The sequence below is a fragment of the Cnephaeus nilssonii genome (assembly GCF_951640355.1).
Source record: "Cnephaeus nilssonii genome assembly, chromosome: 13".
Taxonomy (NCBI): Eukaryota; Metazoa; Chordata; class Mammalia; order Chiroptera; family Vespertilionidae; genus Cnephaeus; species Cnephaeus nilssonii.
Genome location: NC_137084.1, coordinates 4,166,390 through 4,187,578, shown reverse-complemented (window position 1 = coordinate 4,187,578; position 21,189 = coordinate 4,166,390). Strand labels below are relative to the sequence as shown.

At 40.2% G+C, this 21,189-nt stretch overlaps 1 protein-coding gene across 3 annotated transcripts in view; it reads right to left on the bottom strand.

Moving 5' to 3' along the window:
• The window catches only part of RTN3 (reticulon 3), a 41,496-nt gene that overhangs the window by 602 nt on the left and 19,705 nt on the right, over positions 1-21,189 (bottom strand). For 2 of the 3 annotated variants that reach the window (XM_079788244.1, XM_079788243.1), the window contains 5 exons: positions 5,098-5,305; positions 3,061-3,199; positions 2,568-2,637; positions 2,096-2,142; positions 1,203-1,261 (listed from right to left, as the gene is read on the bottom strand). In XM_079788244.1, coding sequence (XP_079644370.1) covers positions 1,203-1,261; positions 2,096-2,142; positions 2,568-2,637; positions 3,061-3,199; positions 5,098-5,305 — 523 coding nt within the window. The remainder of the gene's footprint in view (positions 1-1,202; positions 1,262-2,095; positions 2,143-2,567; positions 2,638-3,060; positions 3,200-5,097; positions 5,306-21,189) is intronic. The other variant, XM_079788245.1, reaches the window with a different exon arrangement.

The following is a 21,189-nucleotide window of genomic DNA, read 5'->3' as shown; positions in this document are numbered from 1 at the left end:
GTCAAGGAGACATAGTAAAATACTATAGGAGCTGGCAACAGTTCCCAATTCCCCATGGGACACCAAAGCTGCCTTTTATTTTGTTTATTAAGTTTCCCCATGACCAAGGCCATTCACACCCCTCAGCTAATGCCAAAGCTATTCCCCACAAGTGTGACATCCCGGAGCAAGGGGCCAAGTCAGCCAGTACTACCCATTCAAGACATTAGGTTCAAAGCCAAGTAAGCAGGATCGCCTTTCACAATCAGGAGTGAACAGCAACTAGATACACGTCTGTGTTAACTGTCCTTGCCTGGTGTTAGCTCCAATGGACACCTAACAAGAGCCGGTAAAGACCCTGCCATCAAGCCGGAGCTGTCTGGACATAACCAGTTTCCTCTTATTAAAGCTGGAAAAAGTACTAAAATCGGGTGTGTGAAAGGGACTGACACAAACAGTAGATTTAACTGACGTTTTGTTTCTTTTTTATTATTCAAATAAATATTTTTATTGATTTTTAGAGGAAGAGGGAAAGAGCTATCGGCTGCCTCCTACATACCCTCCACCGGGGATGGAGCCTGAAACCTGGGCGTGTGCTGACCAGCCAGGGCTGAAGTTTTGTTTCTTAAAAAATATGAAGAGCCCTAACCGGTTTGGCTCAGTGGATAGAGCGTCCACCTGCGGACTGAAGGGTCCCAGGTTCGGTTCCAGTCAAGGGCACATGCCTGGGTTGCGGGCTCGGTCCAACGTGCAGGAGGCAACTAATCAATGATTCCCTCTCATCATTGATGTTTCTATCTCTCTCTTCCTCTCCCTTCTTCTCTGAAATCAATTTAAAAAACAACATGTATATTAAAAAAATATATGAAGAGCCTGGCCGGAGTGGCCCAGTGGGTTGAGAGTCATCCTGTGTTGCCAACCAATCGGTGTTTCTCTCCCTACACATCCCCCCTCTCTTCCTCTTAAAAAAAAAAAAAAAATCAATAAAACATATCCTCAGGTGAGGATTAAAAAAAAAAAGAGAGATAAAATAATTTCTTGTAAAAATCAAACTATTAACCAAGGTGTCCTCCTCCCCCCCCACCCCCCACCCCCCGGGCCAGGGTGAAAATCACATTTCAGGGTGAAAAATTGGCATCAACATTTTACACAAGGGGCAAAAAGTCATTGGGGGTGGGGGGGAGCACACGCTATGAGGAAATGTGGAACCTAAGCATACTTACTTCTCAACAATCGACTTGGTCTGATCACGCACGATGCCAACATAGTGATCAATCTGGGTCTTTAAGGAAGGAAAGTGACTTAGTTGTGGCAACACAAAGATTAACAATTTTCCTGAAGGCAATGCTCTTCTGTCTAAGTGTAACTATTTTTTAAAAACACTACTGAATATTCTGGAAACGAAAATATTGCCCAGCTTTTACGAGCATTTTTAAAACTCCAGATTTCAGACTTTAAATTAAACCATAAACATCCCATATTTAGTTGCAGTTAAAAACCACTAATTTCTTCTGCAGAGTCTTACTTGATAGGTGTTTTCTTTAGAGAAACTGGACTTATAATAGCATTTTTTTTTATAATAGCATTTTCTGAATAGTAGATAATGTGTATATAATCTATTTCCTGTAATCATAAATGTATTTTGGCTCCTGGGTAAGACTAATTCATTTAACACCAAAATACCAAAAAGTCTGCTGATGGATGACTTAATCCATAAATAATAACCTCATAAATCTAGTATATTCTTTAGGCACCATTCCACAATGCAAACACCTGCTCACACTGATGGAGTCCCATATTAGCCTTAATATTTTCTTTTTAGATAAGAGCTTTTATTTAAGTATTTTTCCAACTTATTTTAACAGATAATGCAGCTATGTCATAAAAACACCAAAGGCACACAACTAAGCATAGAGTGTAAGTCTTCCTGCCCTATCTCTCCTAGACAGTCTGTCCACTTAGGAAACCACGGTTACCAGGTTCTTAGAGGCACCTGACTTACAAAGTTAGACTGCAGAACAGAAGAGATTGCTCTGAGCTTTCCATACCCAAAAAATGAACTAAAACTAGTCACACATCAAGTGGCTTATCTGATTTGAAGCAGGCCAAAGCTTACCTTGTACTTCTCATAGACAATGGGAACACTGAAAATGAGCAGTTCAGCTGTAAGACAGAATCATGGGACACGGCAAGTGTAAGTGTGAGGCAGTCACAAAGTCTCAGGACTCAAGTAACACACAGATTTTTCCTCATGAAATATAGCAAAGCGCAGATCTTCAATATGAGAAATGTCTAGATCCCTCAATTAAGGACAGTTAGATACAGGTACATTGATTTTTATAAATTTAAGATCCCCATATTCAAATCAAATCTAGATGACTCTCCTTTGCTTCTAGCTGTTCTGATATTTAAAATTAGGACCAAATTAATAAACCTACAGCCACACAATATCTGGGGGGTTCAAGGTCTCCATAGATGTTAAAGGCTGGGCCATTCGGAAGCAATGGAGCCATGCTGGGCCTTCTCTTCGCTCTTAACTCTTACCAATGACTTCAAAGAGCACGGAGACATTTTCCTTGCCACCTTACCAAGAATCAGAAGGGTGATTCCATTGAAAACGGCACCAACATAGGTCATCAGCCACATGAAGACAGCCAGCTGCGAAGGCCAACATCGGGGTTAAGCAGGAATAATTGACACTAACTTCAGGTTAGCCAATGCCCTTTTCCTCTAGCTAATTGAGTCTACATAAACTTAGTGATGTATGCCATAAATAATTTCAAAATAAAGGTTACCCCATTTGCACCATACATTTGAGGGTGGATAAAAGAATTCTGTAGTTCTCTTAGGCCCAAAGACTGTAATTGCATTTCTGTTGATTACATTATCCTGTTAGTTCTCCAGGTTCACAAGATACCTTCTCCATCGACTCCTCTCTTCATTTTTACAGGTTGATGGAGACAAGCATACAATTGTTTTTATATGTGGAAACCCTATTTATTGTTTTTCCTCTGAAGCATAACCTAGTCTCTGGTTTTCCTCAGCCTCACCACCAAAAGCTTTAAGGTTAGTGGAACGAACCTTCAAGGAGTCAACCAGATCTTCCACCAGAAAGAGACGGATAATGAGCTTCAGGGCCCTGTTGACGTGCACCATGGCAGCATTCACGTAATTATGGAAAGCTTCTGAGGACAGAGTAATGTCTACATCCAGGTAGGATCTTCCAAAAGAAGAAACAACAGTCATACATTTGACACGGAAGGAGAAGGCCTTTCTGTGAGCACAGCAGTTCCTTAGAGTGTGAAATCCCCCCAAGGCCGCACTTAGAAACCTCTGGGGCATATTTTGCTGTCATGGATGGGGTGGGGGCCATTTAGTGGCAGAGGCAAAGATGTCAGATGTCTGCGAAGAGTACAACAGCCCACAAGGTGTTTTCCTCACAGTTTTAACATACCTTGAATTTTCTAAAATTGTATTTTGTTTACTAAACTTTGCTAAGTTCCCCCCCCCACCATTTTGGAAAAGCACATCTGTTTTGGAGATTATACATGTAGGTGCAAGTATCTGATGTTTTATTATTATTGTTTTTTTTGTGTACTCATTTCCAAGCAATTATATATTGACTGGAACACATATTATTTTATTATACATGGCTATTTTGTCATTTCTTTATATTACAATTAGGATCTATTTTTAAAATTTTGTTTATAAATATATTATTTCTAAATTTCACTTCAAAATGATAAAGGAGGCATTATAACATATTTGTTAAAAAAAACATAAAGGAGGGGAGCTATTGAGTTTGATACGGTTGAAAACTACAGAAAAAGAAAGACCTGGTTCTGTTCCCAGAGGCACTACAGAATCGAGAAGTAAACATTTGCTTATAACTTGTCATTCACTGAGGACTCTGAGTGCCTGCTGAGAGCCGCTCTTTGAGGTGCTGGGTCATCAGGAAAGATAAGACTGCTTTGCCTTAGAGAGCCTACAGTCTTGTGGGGGGAGCAGAGTAACAGGCATGTTTTTCTGTCCTATTTATTAAAAAACATTTTACCACCAAATACGAAAATTATAAAAATTAGTTGTAATTAATGCAACTTGGTAAAACACATTTTACAAATCCACAACAGTGTCATGCAAGAGACATGACATCTGAGCTTATGGCAAAATAAAATGTATTCACCCCTTCATTTAACAACTATTGATTTGTTAAAGCTAATTTGCAGTAACTTTTCAAATGCCACATAGAGTTTAAATTATTCCTTCTATTTTCACCAACAGAAAACACAAGGACCAGAGCCGCAGCCGGACACCTATTCTGTCACAGTTCTGAGCCGTCACAACAGGGTTTCTTTCTCTACGAGAAAAGGGCTTTTAAAACATTGTCATTTGCTAATGTGAACAGCCCAGTCAAAAAAACTAGCAACTGGATTTCAGAAATGCATGGCCTACATTCATCAAAACTTGCCCCTGGTATTAAGAAAACGAAAGGAAAGATAAGGAGGGGGCTGCGTGCTCTGAGACCCCGGCCAGGGCCCACCTGCCTGGTGCAGACCCTCACACTGCAGATAACCCCATGGTGCCGAAACCCTGGCAGCTAGCCTGAGGGAGGCGGCAGATCATACCTGTACAGTTTTATTGTACCGAGACTCGCCCTTGCATCACACACCTTTAAATGGAGTCAGGTTTTAATGATATATATAAAGAATAAATATATATCACAAAAGAAGGAAATCAGCATAAAACCAAGGGTAACACACAAATTCTGATCCTCACCAACAGCGCAGCCTCAGCACCAAGCTTTCAAGTCGCTTTAAGACTTGGCTGTGTGGGGCTTAAACGTGTGCTTGGCCGCCGTCTAACAGAGCGCTGTCAGCGCTACCCTTCCGGCTCAGGATTCAGACAGTCCTCTTTGGTCTTAAAAGGGGGAGACTCTAGCTTGCCAAGAAGTCCTTGGCCATTTCTTAGAGTGGTCCCATGGTGTCTAGCTGACGTTTCATGTCACCGATTGGACCCTATAATTCTTGATTTCTCATCAGGTCTCATTTTTACACCTGCCCAGTCTCAGTGAACCCCTTTACTAAACTGTAAAGTGTTACTCGTGATCCTTCAACTCACTTGAACGGATGTCCTTCTTCTGACTTCTGCACAGCTTGGATGACAGACCTGTAGACCCTGAAGCTGATGGTGACAGAGAGAAGAGCCAGGATGAGGTAAGAAACCACACTGATGACACTGAAAGCTGCCAGGGAAAGCAGCACGATCAGCGTGGTGCCAAAGACAAACCCAGTCTTCTTCACATCTCGCCAGAAAATCAGATCGTGCACTGCCAAAAGAAAGGCAACGTAAGTTACACGAAAACGCGGAGCCGCTGGCCGGGCCGGTCCCCTGGCTGTGTCCTGCACGCCCAAGAAGCCGGGGCTAGCATTCAATTACAGAGACTCTAATAGGTGAAAATCACATATGTCAGGGGGGATGATTCACACTGCAAAAGGTCCCTCTGGTTTCTGGACAGGTTTATAAAAACGTAGGAACTTATTTTTTAGAGGTGGCTCTTGAAGTACAATGGGGTAAAGTATCATTTACTTCAAATGTTTCAGCAGGAAGGATGGTAGAGCAAGTGTGGTAAAATCTTGATAACTGTTGACTAAATTAAGCAAACAGTGCCTACAGTTTAATTCGGTCAATAGGCTGTAAAACCAAAGCTAAAGTGAAATTTATAAATTGGGCTGGGGCAGAGAGAGTGGTGAATAAAAATATATCAAGCTCTATTAGTGTTAAAATTAAACACCAATCTCTGTTAATCTGAAGAGTACTCAGGAAGGATTATGAACAATATCTAAAAACCAATATTTTTAGAGTAAGTGGGGCTACTATTAGTAATTGTTAGGAAACAGGTATAATAAAGCAAGGCTGTCCCAAGCAAGTGGGGCTTATGATCGGGGACATCCAAACTGGAAACATCCAAGTTCTTCCACCCGAAGAAACCTCAAAACCCCGGTGTAAACTGCTGGCAATTACCCCCATCTAGCAATGATACTACACGTGGATGTCAATCTGTGAAGGCTGACTTCAACATTAATAACTCTACTTCAAGTTTCCTCTGTGCTATTCTTTGCTTATACAAAAGAGCAAGGGCTTTGGAGTTGGAAAAACGTGAGTATGAGTCCTGGTAATTTTTAGTCATATACCCTAATTAACCTTCCTAAACCTTTGTTTTCTCATCTATAAAGTGAAGAAAGTGACACCTATTTCGAAGTTGTTTTAAGGAATATGGCTAATGCATGCAGAGAGCTTAGCATTGTAAATAACACACAGTAACCACTCAAATGTGAACTATAATCAAAATATGGAAGACTGTGATTGAGGGTAAAGTGAACTGGAACCTGATTCCGGCTGACCCACCGGCACCTCGTTCTTCCCCATATTCCGCTTCAATACTCTTCTCTGAAGCCTAACCTTAGCTAGAGCCAAGGGAACCGAACTTGAAACTAAGAAAACACCAAAGATGAACTTACTGTATAGAAGAAATAATCACTGGTTCCAAGGTCCCAGTTAAGGGATGTGACAATTAGGAGAAAGTAGGGATTAGGATCGCTGCGGGGAGCTCGAGAGTCCCAGGCAGTGATGTTGCAAAGGAGAGAGAAACAGGAGGCAACTCAGGCTCACTGGACTGAGCAGGAAAGCTGAACAGAATGCCACCTACTTATGAGAGCAACTCCTGTAGCCAGAGTCCAAGTATATGTATGTCATTTTCCATATATCTACAGGAACAGTTTCAACACAGAACGCTTAGCGATGGAACAAACTGAGACCATGTGCCTCCTGATGTAATGTACTGAGAAGGGCACATCACTTGTATGGTATTCTTGCCAAAAACATAAAAACTGAATCTGATGAGAAAACACTAGACAAACACAGACTGAGAAATAGTCTACAAAACAGCTAGCCTGTATTCTTCAAAAATATCCATGGTGTGAAAGACAGGAGACTGATCACACATAAATGCAAAGTGAGATCACAGATGGACACTGGCCACCAGGGTGAATTAGCTGTGAAGAACATCATGGGGACAATTGACAACATGTGGATGTGAACCATCCTACCTAATAATAGACAAATATGCAAACTGACCATACCTCTGACACGCCCACAAGCCATGCCCACCATCCAATCAGAGCGAGCATGCAAATTAACCCAAACCAAGATGGCTACAGCCACAGAGCAAGGTTTCCTAGGTAACAGAGGAAGCCAAGATTTCCGCCTGCCCTTGCCAGGCCTAAGCCTCCACTCAAGCTACAAAGTTTCAATTATTGAAGGTAAACAAATTCAAACAAATGGCGGCAGAACGGAGCTTGAGAGAGCAGGCCAGGGTTGCTGCCGGCAACAGGGGAAGCAAAGCTTTCAGCACACTCTGGCCGGGCCCACCCGCTTAAGGCAACAACGTTTCAATTATAACCCCAAAAGAAATGGCTGCCGGCCTCGGAGGGAGCCCCAGGCTTGGCTCCGCTCCAGGCTACAAAGTTTCAATTGTAGAAGGAAAATAAATTCCAGATACCAGGGCCTCTGCTTGGGTTGCCAGGGGGCATGGCCGGCCTGCAAACCACCACAGGCCCCTCGCTCAGGCCGCCCCACACCCCAAGGGAACCCCCATCCTGATCCGGGACACCCTTCAGGGCAAACCAGCTGGCCCCCACCCCTATACCAGGCCTCTATCCTATCTAATAAAAGAGTAGTATGCAGATTGATCATCCCTGGAACACACAACATAGCTGCCCCCATGTGGTCAAAGATCCTGCCCCATGTGAACACAAGATGGCCACCACAAGATGGCCAGCAGGAGAGGGCAGTTGGGAGGCACCCAGCCTGCAAGGGAGGGCAGTTGAGAAGGACCAGGCCTGCAAGGGAGGGCAGTTGGAGGTGATCAACCCTGCAGGAGAGGGCAGTTAGGGGTGACCAGGCCGGCAGAGGAGGGAAGTTGGGGGCAAACAGGCTGGCAGGGGAGTGGTTAGGGGGTGATCAGGCTGGCAGGCAGAAGCGGTTAGGGGCAATCAGGAAGGCAGGCAGGCAAGCAGTTGGGAGCCAGCAGTCCTGGATTGTGAGAGGGATGTCCCATATTGGAGAGAGTACAGGCTGGGCTGAGGAACAAACCCCCTCCGTGCACGAATTTCATGCACCGGGCCTCTAGTATAATTGATAAAAGTACTGTGCCATGTTACATTTCCTAAATGTGATAAGAATTTAAGTGTACCATAAAACAAGGAAAAATAATCATTCAAAAGAAACACACTCCAAAGTATTTAGGGCAGTGGTTCCCAACCTTTTTTTTTTGGCCATGTCCCACCTAAAGCCTCTCTAAAATCCTGATGCCCCCCTGTGACATATAATTCTTATTATTCAAAAAGTGAACTCCTATTCATGGAGGAAGGATAAGAGGCCATGAACTCGGTCTAAACAAGCTTCCAAAGAACATGGCACCCATGAAAGAGAAAAATAAAAGAACGAAAGGACAGTGGAAGTCCTGAGGAAGGGATCACTAAGAAATTATTTAAAAAATAGTAATATGAAGTGATATGGAAAATAGCAAATAAAGTTTCAAAACATATAATAGAGAACTGAAATGTATAAATGTCACAATATATATTTATATACTGTATAGGAGGCCCCTAGAACCATAAGAAAAGCAAAAAATTCACTGTGAATAACTCATTCTCAAATTGCTCCCCTTAAAAGTCAAACTGCCCCTCTGTGGGGCATGTGCTCCATGTTGGGAACCACTGATTTAGGGATAAAGGGCAGGGTGTTTGCAACCAGCTCTTAAATGGTCCGGAAAAACCGTGAATCTATAGAGAAGAGTGAGAGAGGGAGTGATAAAGCAAAAGTGACTAAATGTTAACATTGGTGAACTAGACCAAGGGTTTATGGGAGTTTTTTTGTACTATGCATGCTAGTCTTTAAATTTGAAATATTTGAAAGAATAAGAAAAAGAAACTCTTAGAGAATAAGGCTGGGCCCCAGAGAGTAAAAGCCCATGCTGTATCAGAGAAGGGAAAGCGACAGTCTCTAAAGGCAAATAAATCTACCTTTGTGCAAATCAGCAAAACCACCCGATCCCCATGACTTTACTGCCATCTGCTGGAAAACTGTCATAAGGAATACCCAAACCTACAATGGTTAACACATGTGAATGGTGCCCCCTAGAGGTGTGCAGGGCACAGCTTGGATGACAGGTGAGGGCAGGGGAGAGTGGCATGAGATGCGGCTGGAGCTGAGGGAGGGCTAGATCACGGAGCACTTTCACAGAGCAAGGAAAAGGCCGTGGATTTTACCTCAGATGAAATGCGAAGTCACTAAAGAATGTCAAGCAGGGGGATAACATATTTTAACAAGAGAAGCCCTCTTACTGCTGTAAAGAGAAAATGGATTGCGATGGGGCAGGCGTGAACACAGAAAGGCTCCCTAGGAGGCTAACCTGGAGGTTCAAGTGAGCGATGACGGTCATTTAGATAAGGATGGAGATGAGTGGACAGATGTGAGCTATATTTTTGAGGTAGAACAGGCAGAACTTGATGACTGGATGCAGAAGGTGATGAAATATGAATGACACCTAGGCTTGGGGCCTGAGCCAATGGATGGATGTGGTGTCATTTGCTGAGAAGAGGAAGAGTCGAGTAGAGTTTGTTAATTTTGGGAGGGATGCCTAGAGAGATCCATTATTAAAGAGGTGGTTAGATCCACCTGTGTGGAGTACCCAGGCAAGTCTGAACTGGAGACACGGAATGGATGAGGTTACCCAGTACTGATAGGGAAGAAGGCCCAGTTCTGAGGCCCATTCGTAGACCTGAAGATTGGAAGAGGGACTTCTTTCTGAATGCTTCTATTTCCTCAGTAAGAAAGAGCTGAGATCACTGGCTGGGTGGGGTCAGGGGAGCAAAGAAGGTTTACAGAGAGAGGAAAAGATATAAAATGGTTATTTCAGAAAAGCGAGAAAGTGTCCTAAAGCTCTTAGAAGAAAACACAGTGTAACTTTGTGACCTTAGGCAATGGCTTCTCAGATATGATACCAAAAGCACAAATGACCAAAACAAAAAACAACAAAAGAGAAATAGGACTATATCAAAATTAAAAACCTCTGTGCTGTAAATGGTACCAAGAAAGTGACAAGATACGCATAAAATAACAGTATATTTGCAAATTATGTATCTGGTAAAGTATTTGTATCCAGATATATAAAGAATTATATATAACTCAATAAAAAACATTAGTCCAATTGAAAAATGAACAAAGGATCTGAAGAGACATTTCTCCAAAGATATACAAATAGCCAATAAGTACATTAAAGATGCTCAACATCATCAGTCATTGGGGAAATGCAAATCAATACCACACTGAACCCCCTAGGATGGCTATAATAAAGAATTACAATAACAAATATTGGCAAGAATGTGGTGAAACTGGAGCCTACCTTCCTATTGGGAATGAAAAATGGTGCAGCCACTTAGGATAACAATTTGACAGCTCCTCAAAGAGTTAAACATAGTTATTATATGACCCAGCAATTCCACTCTTAGGCAAATGCCCAAGAGAAATGAAAACATACAACACAAAAAATTGCACACACAAATGTTCACAGAAACATTATTCATAATAGCCCCAAAGTGGAAACAATCCAAAGAACTGATGAATGCACAAATAAAGGGTAGTATACCCATACAACGGGATTATTATTTGGTAATAAAAAGGAATGAAGTTCTGACGCTACAAAGCTTGAAGACATTAGGCTAAATAAAAAAGCCAATTACAGCCGAAACCGGTTTGGCTCAGTGGATAGAGTGTAGGCCTGCGGACTCAGGGGTCCCAGGTTCGATTCCGGTCAAGGGCATGTACCTTGGTTGCGGGCACATCCCCAGTAGGGGGTGTGCAAGAGGCAGCTGATCGATGTTTCTAACTCTCTATCCCTCTCTCTTCCTCTCTGTAAAAATCAATATATTAAAAAAAAAAAAAAAAGCCAATTACAGAAGCCACATGTTATATGATGTTATTTATATAAAAAATCAGGAATAAGCAAATCTATAGAGACAGAAAGTAGATTAGTTGTTTATGGCTGTGGTGATGGCGGAAAATGGGGAGTGGCCACTAATAGGAATGGGGTAAGTAGTGGGGGGACTGAAATGTTCTAAAATTTAATAGTGCTAATGATAAAAAACATTTAGCTGTACACTTTAAATGGATGAATTGGTAGTATGTAAACTATAGCTCAATAAATGTGTTAAAAAAAGAAATAGACAAATTTGCAATTATAGTCAGGGGTTAATAATAATTAATAGAGAGAGTAGCCAGAAAATCAATTAGGATATAGAAACTTGAACACTATTATCCAATTTGACACTTACAGAACATTCCACACAACAACAGAATATACATTCTTTTCAAGTACATGTGGAACATTTACCGTGCTAAAACAAATCCTGGGCCATCAAACAGCCCCAATAAATTTGAAAGGATTCAAGTCACTTGCATATGTTTTCTGACATTAAGGACAGTAACAGAAAGATCTTGGGAAAACCCGTAATATTTGTAAATTAAACAACACTTCTAAACAATCCATGAATCAAAAAAGAAAAATCAACAGAAAAATCAGAAAGTATTTTGAACTGAGTGAAAATAAAAATTTGTCGGATCCAGCTAAAACAATACATAGTATGAAAGTGCCTGTAATTAGAAAAGATGATAAATCAGCAATCTCAGTTTCAGCCTTAAAAGCTAGAAAAAGAACAACTTGAACCAAGGAAATAGAAGAAAGGAATTAATGAAAATCAGAGCAGAAATCAATGAAACAGATAACAGAAAAACACAGAGAAAAATCAACGAGGCCCTGGCCAGGTAACTCAATTGGTTAGGGTGTTGTCCAGATACGCCAAGGTTTTGTGTTCGATCCCTGGTCAGGGCAGATACACGAATCAACCAATAAATGCAAAAATAAGTGAAACAACAAATAGATCTCTCCCTCTCTCTCTCATCAATAAAAACAAAATTAATAAAACCAAAGTTAGTTCTTTGAGAATAATAACAAAATAAAACTCTAGCTAGACTGACCAAGAAAAAGTGAAATACACAAATTGCCAATATCAAGAATGAGAGAAATGACATCACTACAGATTCTACAGACATTACAAAGATAAGAAAGTATTTTTCAAAAATGTTATGCCAGCCTGGCTGGAGTGGCTCAGTGGATGAGCATTGACCTATGAACCAGGAGGTCATGGTTTGATTACCCGCCAGGGCACATGCCTGGGTTGTGGCTTAATCCCCAGTGGGGGGCATGCAGGAGGCAGCTAATCAATGATTCTCTCTCATCACTGATGTTTCTCTCTCTCTCCCTCTCCCTTCCTCTCTGAAATTAATACAAATATATTAAAATAATAATAGAAAAGAAATGGATAAACTGGGCTCTGGCTGGTGTGGCCAGTTGTAGCACTGTCCTGTACACTGAGAGGTGGCAGGTTTGATTCCCAGTTAGGGCATGTATCTAGGTTGCTGGTTTGATCCTGGTCGGGGCACATACAGGAGGCAAGTGATCGATGTTTCTCGCTCACAATGAATGATGTTTCTCTCTCCCCTCTCTCTCTCTCTCTCTCTCTCAGGCAAGTGATCGATGTTTCTCGCTCACAATGATGTTTCTCTCTCCCCTCTCTCTCCTCTCTCTCTCTCTCTCTCTCTCTCTCTCTCTCTCTCTCTCTCTCTCTCTCCTCCCTCCCTCCCTCCCTCCCTCCCTCTGTCTAAAATCAATTTTTTTATAAAAAAGTATATCCTCAGGTGAGGAAAAAACAAATAAAAGAAAAAGCAAGACTGATTTAACATTCATAAGTCATTCAATATAATTAATCCTGTCAAGAAACTGAAAAAGAATAACCATATGATCATCTTAAAAGATATAGAAAAGGCATTTAACAAAAATCCAATACCCTTTCAGATAAAATCTCTCAGCAAATTAGGTTAGAGAAGGAAATGTCCTCAACTTGATAAAGGGAACCTAGAGCTAACATCCTATATAATAAAAGGGTAATATGCAAACAGACTGAACAGCTGAACAACCAAAGCATAATATGCTAATGATATGCTAAGGCTGCTCAACAACTTGCTATGATGTGCATTGACCACCAGGAGGCAGAGAGTCGACTGGTCAACCAGTCGCTATGATGTGCACTGACCATCAGGGGGCAGATGCTCCGACCAGTAGGTTAGCTTGCTGCTGGGGTCTGGTTGATCAGGACTGAGCGAGATGGGCCGGACATGCCCTGGAACTCTCCTGCGGTCCCTCCCCAGCCTGATTGTGCACCGGTGGGGTCCCTCAGCCTGGTCTGCGCCCTCTCCCAATCTGAGACCCCTCGGGGGATGTTGGAGAGCCGGTTTTAGCCGGATCTCACAGGCCACGCCCCTTGGGAGGGCTCCAGATGCAGGGCTCATTGCTGGTGAGCATTGCTGCGGCAGCAGGAGCCTCTCCTGATCGGGACTGACTGGGCGCGTCCATGGCAGGCTGGCAGGCACAGTGGGGCCAGGATGAGTGGGAGCGGTAGGTAGGAGCTGCAGGCAACGTTGGACTGCGGGTTTCAGCCTGATCCCTGCAGACCACCCAGAGGGACCCCACCTGTGCATGAATTTGTGCACCGGGCCTCTAGTATTTAATAAAAAAAGACAAGGATGTTCTCTCCTAGAACTTCTATTAAACATTGCATTAAAGGTTCTAGTCAGTACAGTAAGTCAATAAAAATATAAGGCACCCAAACTGGAAAGAAAGCAGTAAAACTGTCATTAGTCACAGATGGCATGACTGCCTATGCAGAAGATCTGACGGAATCTACATGAAAGCTATAGAATGAGTTTAGCAAGATTGCAGAATATAAGGTCAATATACAAAATCAATTATATTTCTACATATTGGCATTAACCACTCAGAAATTGAGTTAAAAATACCATTTAAAATAGCATGAAAACTCTTAGGCATAGATTCTAGCTAAAGCTATATAAGACCTGTACACTTAAATCTATAAAACATGCTGAGAAACTAATAAAGTCCTAAATTAATAGAATGCTATACTGTTTTCATGGGTTAAAAAACTAAAAATTGCTAAAATGTTAACTGTCCCCAAATTTATCTATAATTCGATGTAATTCCAATCTTCTTATGGAAATGCAAAACACCTACTGTTGTGTCTCAATGTTTCAAGTCTTGTGCTGTACTAATTATGCCTTTTATTTTCTTAGAATTCATTTCAATACATAGCACAGCCCTTTTTATAACTTTGTTAGCAAAACCAATCACTTCTCAGTTATCTTATTTTGCTAATGGCAGATGAAGTATCAAAGAATGTCTGTATTCACTAGAGTGTTTCTATTGCTGGTGGAATTATGAGTGATTCCTTCATTTTTCAAATCTTCTATAATGTGACCTTATTACTTTTATTTTTAAAACTTTAAAGGGGGGAGAAGTAGGTGCTGATAGATGGTGAGAGGAGATTTGACTTTGGGTGTGGGCACATGGTGCAATATACAGATCTTATAACATAAAAACCCACATCTGAAACCTATATGTTCATGTTGACCAATGTCACACCAATAATTTAATAAAAAATAAATAAAAACTTTAAAGGGTGCCTATCTCTTACCCTTAATAAAAGATGCCCGCTGCAGTACCCTTCTTACACCAAAAGAGGGCACTAACACACCCAATGGTAATCTCAAGGTTAAGGAAAAAGATATTGGTTCCTGCCATTTTAGAGAAAACAGCATCGAACCTTGATTCTCTATTCATTGATTTTTATTACTGAATTTTGGGGGAGCCCTTGATTTGACTCCAACTTCAGTCATTTCCAAAGGTCAATTGTCTTTTTAAAAATATTTTTACTGATTTCAGAGAGAGAAAGGGAGGAGAGGGATAGAAACATCAACGATGAGAGAATCGTCAATCGGCCGCCTCCTGAAGCCCCCTACTGAAACCCAACCCAGGCATGTGCCCTGACCGGGAATCGAACAGGGACCTCCTTGTTCATAGGTCCATGCTCAACCACCGAGTCACACAGGCAGGGCTGAAGTTTTATGTCTTGATCTGAGTATTCCAAGTCTTCCAATTTTGTTTTTTCAAGATGGCTTTGTATTTGCTAGGTTCTATGTATTTCTATAGACATTTTAGAATAAGCCTGTCGATTTCTAAAGAAAAATTCTTCGTGGACTTTGAATTGCCTTGAATCCATTGATGAAAATTTGGGCAGGACTACATGTTAACAATATCGGGTCTTTCAATCCATGAACACAGCATAGCTCTCCTCATAGTTCTTTAGCCTCTCTCTGCAGTTTTGTAGTTTTCAGTATAGAGGTCTTGCACATTTTTTTGGTTAAATTTATTCCTATTTTATGCTTTTGATGCCATTGTAAAGGAAAGTTTAAAAAAATTCATTTCTGATTATTTTCTGCTAGTGTATATCCTATATAATAAAAGCATAGTATGCAAATTGTCTTCTTGACCAGGAGTTCGACCAGGGGGTGGGGCTGGCCGGGGGAAGGGATGGAGGCCCCAGCCAGCCAGCCAGCCAGCCAGCGGCGGCAACAGCAGATGGCCATGGCCGGGGGGGGGGGGGAAGGGAGGGAGTACCCAGCCGGCAGCCACTAGGGACCCTACCAGTGCACGAATTTCATGCACTGGGCCTCTAGTAACAAAACACTGAGTTTTATGAACTGTAATATCCTGTAACCTTGCTAAACTCACTTACTACTCCTAGTCGCTTTGTAGATTCCTTAGGATTTTCTATGTAAAAACAATCATGTGTCATCTATAAATTAAGACAGTTTAACAATTTCTTTTCCAGACTTCATTCCTTTCATTTCTATTTCTTATTGTAATTCAATGGGTAGGACTTCCAGTGTGATGTTGAATACAAACGGCCATAGTGAGCACCCTTGCCTTACCCAATCTTAGGATGAAATATTCAATATTTTGGCATTAAATACATCAGCTGTACTTTTCAATAGATGCCACTTAGCCTAGCCAGTTTGGCTCTGTGGTTACAACGTTGGCCGGTAGATTCAAGGGCACATACCTTGGTTGCAGGCTCTATCCCTGTGCGGGAGACAACCAATTGATGTGTCTCTCTCATATCTCTCTCTGAAAACCAATGGGGGGAAATATCCTTCGGTAAGAATTAACAAAACAAAAAAATAGATGCAATTTATTAGATTGAGATTACCTTCTATTCCTAAGTTTGCTAAAAAACAAAACAAAAAACCAAACCACAAAAACAACAAAAAAACACACAAAAAAACCCCAAAACCAAACAAACCCAAGCCTTTTTTTAAAGGATGTTTTTCATATGCCTTTTCTGTATTAATTGAAATAATCACATAGTTTTTATTCTTGTTATGTTAATGTGGTAAATTATGTTTATTAAATTTCCAATCTTAAAACAAGCTTTTATTCCTGGAACAAACCCTGCTTAGCCATGATGTATTAGCCTTTTGGTATATTGTTGGATTTGATTTGCTAATAATGTTTTAAGAATTTTTCATCTTATGTTCACGAGGGACATTATACATTTTTTTGTAATATCTTTGTCCAGTTTTGGTGTTACTATATACTAGCCTGAGTTGGAAAGTGCTCTTTTTCCTTAAATGCCTGGAAGAATCTAGTAAAACCTCTGGGCCTGGACATTTTTTTGGGTAAGATTTTTGAAAACAAACAATAGCCCTAGCTGGTTTGGCTCAGTGGATAGAGCGTCAGCCTGCGGACTCAAGGGTCCCAGGTTCGATTCCGGTCAAGGGCATGTACTTTGGTTGCGGGCACATCCCCGGTAGGAGGTGTGCAGGAGGCAGCTGGTCGATGTTTCTCTCTCATCAATGTTTCTAACTCGCTTTCCCTCTCCCTTCCTCTCTGTAAAAAATCAATAAAATATATTAAAAATAAAGAAAACAAATAATAGAAATTGTGTTAGCTTTGGTAAGGTTATAATTTTCAAGGATTTTGTCCATATCATTTAAATTGATGGATTCATTGGCATATAGTTCATAATATTCTATTATCCTTTTAATATATCTGTAGGATCTTAAGTGATAATCCCCTTATCATTCTTGATATTGGTAATCTGTTTTCTCTTTTTTTCTAGGTTAATCAAGAAATCAACTAGGTTGATCTTTTCCAAAAACCAAATTTTGGCGTCGTTAATTTTGTTTTTTATTCCATTGATTTCTGCCCTTACCTTTATTATTTTTTTCCCTTTACCTTTATAATTTCCTTCCTTCTATTTACATTGGGTTTACTTTGTTCTTCTCTTTATAGCTTCTTCTTTTTAAAAAAATAATTTTTATTAATTTCAGAGAGGAGAGGGAGAGAAACATCAATGATGAGAATCATTGATTGGCTGCCTCCTGACACCCCCCACTGGGGATCAAGCTGGCAACCTGAGCATGTGCCTTTATCAGGAATCGAACCGTGACATCATAGTTCATAGGTTGACACTCAGCCACTGAGCCACGCTGGCCGGGCATTTTTCTAACTTCTTAAATTGAAACCTTGGACATTGGATTTAGGTATTTTTCTTTTCTTATCTAAGTATTTAGAGCTATACGTTTCCCTTTCGGCACTGTGTTCCACAAGTTTGATATACTGTATTGTATTTTCATTGTCATTCAGTTTAAAATATTTAAAAATTTTCCTAGTGATTTCATTAAGCCATAGATTATATGAAAGTGTCTTTCCTTGCCGAAATCGGTTTGGCTCAGTGGACAGAGCGTCGGCCTGCGGACTCAGGGGTCCCAGGTTCGATTCCGGTCAAGGGCATGTACCTTGGTTGCGGGCACATCCCCAGTAGGGGGTGTGCAAGAGGCAGCTGATCGATGTTTCTAACTCTCTATCCCTCTCTCTCTTCCTCTGTAAAAAATCAATAAAATATATTTTTAAAAAAAGTGTCTTTGCTTAATTTCCAAATATTTGGGAATTTTCCTGTTTTAAAATTTCATTTCATTATGGTCTTAGAACGTATTTAATATTATATTAATCCTTTAAATTTACTGAGTTGTTTTATGGCCTAGCATACTATCTATATTGGTGAGTGTATACCTTGTATACCTGGAAAAGATCTAGAGACTGATACATCTTACTGAAGTAGCTTATATTTGAAAAGATTTATTCATGAAGTAAGACAATTTTAAAAGGTTTTCAATTCTGAAACCCACAAAGGAAGATCTGTCATGTTCTTGGTCTAATTATACTGGTCTTCCTTAATTATCATCTAAAAATATCTACTAATCATAGGATTTGGTCAGTGACAAATATCCTAAATTCCCATAGCCCTTTCCACTTCTCACACTGGATTAAATAACTCAGTTGAGAATTACTTAGTAGTTACAAACAGCTTTGAATACGACAACACCAGAAAGTAAAGCAATGTAATTATCACCATATTAACAAGGGAGACGCTGAACAAGTTAGGCCAGTTGTCTAAGGTCACACTAAAGCAGGAACTCGCCAGAATTAGACACTGGAGTTCTTATAGTCTAATTATCATATGCCTCATCACTTAAAAGAACTACTGTAAGACTTGTAACAACTCATGAAGAAACCTCAGATATACCAGAGTCAGAGAATCATATTGCTGAAATGATATTAAAGATCATCTACTTCAACATCCTCCCTTTACAGATTGTTCAATGTCACACTTCTAGACACAGTAAAAGGAGAATTTGGCACTCCTAAATCCAAGTTCAATAATCTTCAATTACTCGAGAATAACAGCTATCCTTCACTGCCATTTCAAATTCTTGCGTTTATAAGAAAGCCTCAATGTTTTCATTGATAATTATGAACAATGCATTCACTTAACAATTAATTAATTAATTAATTAATTATCTGGCCAGGTCCTATACTTGGTGCTAAATGAGTATTTATTATGTCAAAGGCACTGTTACTTGCATTTTCACATTTAATCTTCAAAATATTATAAATCACTATCTCTATTTTAAGGAATAAAATTTATTTTAAGAAGTATGTTTTTCAGAAAAAAAATAAAAATAAAAAAAAATTTCGAGGCTTGATCAGAAAAAAAAAAATTTCGAGGCTTGATCAGAAAAAATAAAATAAAATTTTGAGGCTTGATCAGAAAATAAAATAAAATTTCGAGGCTTGATCAGAAAAAAAAATAAATAAAATTTCGAGGCTTGATCAGAAAAAAAAATAATAAAATTTCGAGGCTTGATCAGAAAAAAAAAAATTTCGAGGCTTGATCAGAAAAAAATAAAATAAAATAAAATTTCGAGGCTTGATCAGAAAAAAATAAAATAAAATTTTGAAGCTTGATCAGGAAAAAATAAATAAATAAAATGTCGAGGCTTGATCAGAAAAAAAAAAAAGAAGTATGTTTTTATTGATTTTTTTAGAGAGAGAGGAAGGGAGAGGGATAGAAACATCGATGACAGAGAAACATAAATTGGCTGCCCCCTGCACACCCCCTACTGGGGTAGAACCAGTAACTTCTCGGTTCCTGGGTGGACACTCAACCGCTTAGCCACACCAACTGGGCAAGGATTAAAATTTAGGAAGATCCAGTTGTCTGCCCATGGTCTTTAGGAAAGAAATGCCTTTATAAAAGGTAAATGGTGCCCTTCTGCCACAGCAGCCATGGCTCTGTGGTACCCCATGGCCATGGGCCCTCAACAAGGGCCACAAAGTGACCAAGAACATCAGGAAGCCGAGGCACAGCCAGGAACATGGGCACCTCACCGAGCACACCAAAGTAGTGCAAGCTGGTGAGGGACAAGGTCCAAGAGTTGTGTGATTTGCTCCTCGCGAAGGGCAGCCCAGTAGGAGGAGCCGAGCAGTGTTCTGGCTGTGAGAAGGGGAAACCAGCTGCTAAGGTCTGAGCCCCCTCCCACTCCGTGCATAACAAACCTTACAGAAAAAAAGTGGTATAATCACACGTAAGTTTATACTAACAAAAATCTCATTTTTGTTTTAGATAACTCTCTATGATTTCATTTGAAAAAAGGAAGTACAGAACTTGGTATCAGATTAGAGGTTGATGGTCCCTTTTGGAGGGCCTTAAATATCCTTTTTTTCTTACACTTTCCAAGACTCCAGAAAAGACAGCATTTTAACTGAAGGTCAAGTGCTAGAAAAGTAATCATTTAAATAAACAGACGATTAGGGGAAAGGCTTCTAGTACCATATAATGAGTTTGGCCTGAACAATATTAAGTAAGGTCCAAAGTAGAAGAATACGTAGCTGTCTTAAGTATTACTCACAAAATACTACTACTATACAGGTTACCTACTTTCAGAGCATAAAATCTCTATGGTATAAGATCAAATTAATTAAAAGTTTCATTTACTGTCTATCCCAGCAGGAATTCTTTTATCTTTGATTGCCAAATAGATTGCACAAGTCCCATAGCAAAAAACTCAAGTGCTAAGTTGTGTTATTATTATGGAGATTTAAATAAGCTTTGTAAGTAAATAAGAGCCTAAAGATATCCTTTTAAAAAAATATATTTTTGTACTGATTTCAGAGAGGGAGAGGGTGAGGGATAGATAGAAGCATTAATGATGAGAATCATTGATAGGCTACCTCCTGCATGCCTCCCACTGGGGATCAAACTAGCAACCCAGGCATGTGCTCTGACCAGGAACCGAACTGTGAACACCTCGTTCATACGTCTATGCTCAACCACTGAGCCACACTGGCTGGGTATAAAGAGATTCTTTTTTAAAATACTATATATGTATTTAGTATATTTCTATTGATTTCAGAGAGGAAGGGAGGGAGAGAGAGATAGACATCAATGATGAGAGAGAATCATTGATCGGCTGCCTCCTGCACGCCCCACACTGGGGATTGAGCCCCTAACCCAGGCATGTGCCCTGACTGGGAATCGAACCATGACCTCCTGGTTCATAGGTTGACCTTCAACCACCAGCCATGCCTGCTGAGCAAGAGATTCTTAAAAGCAGTGTTCACCCTAGGGTCAACCAATAAGGAAAGGAGAACATAGAAAAACTGGAATAAAAAAATTTTTTTTTAGAATATTAACCTTAATAATTGGTCTGCTTTGGGAAATATTTTATATTAATAAACATTAAAAAACACACACAAAAAAACAACCCTTCCTCTCCCAAGTTTACAGTGTGTTTTTATCCTAGCCATAATCTGGTGATATAAATCAGAGACTA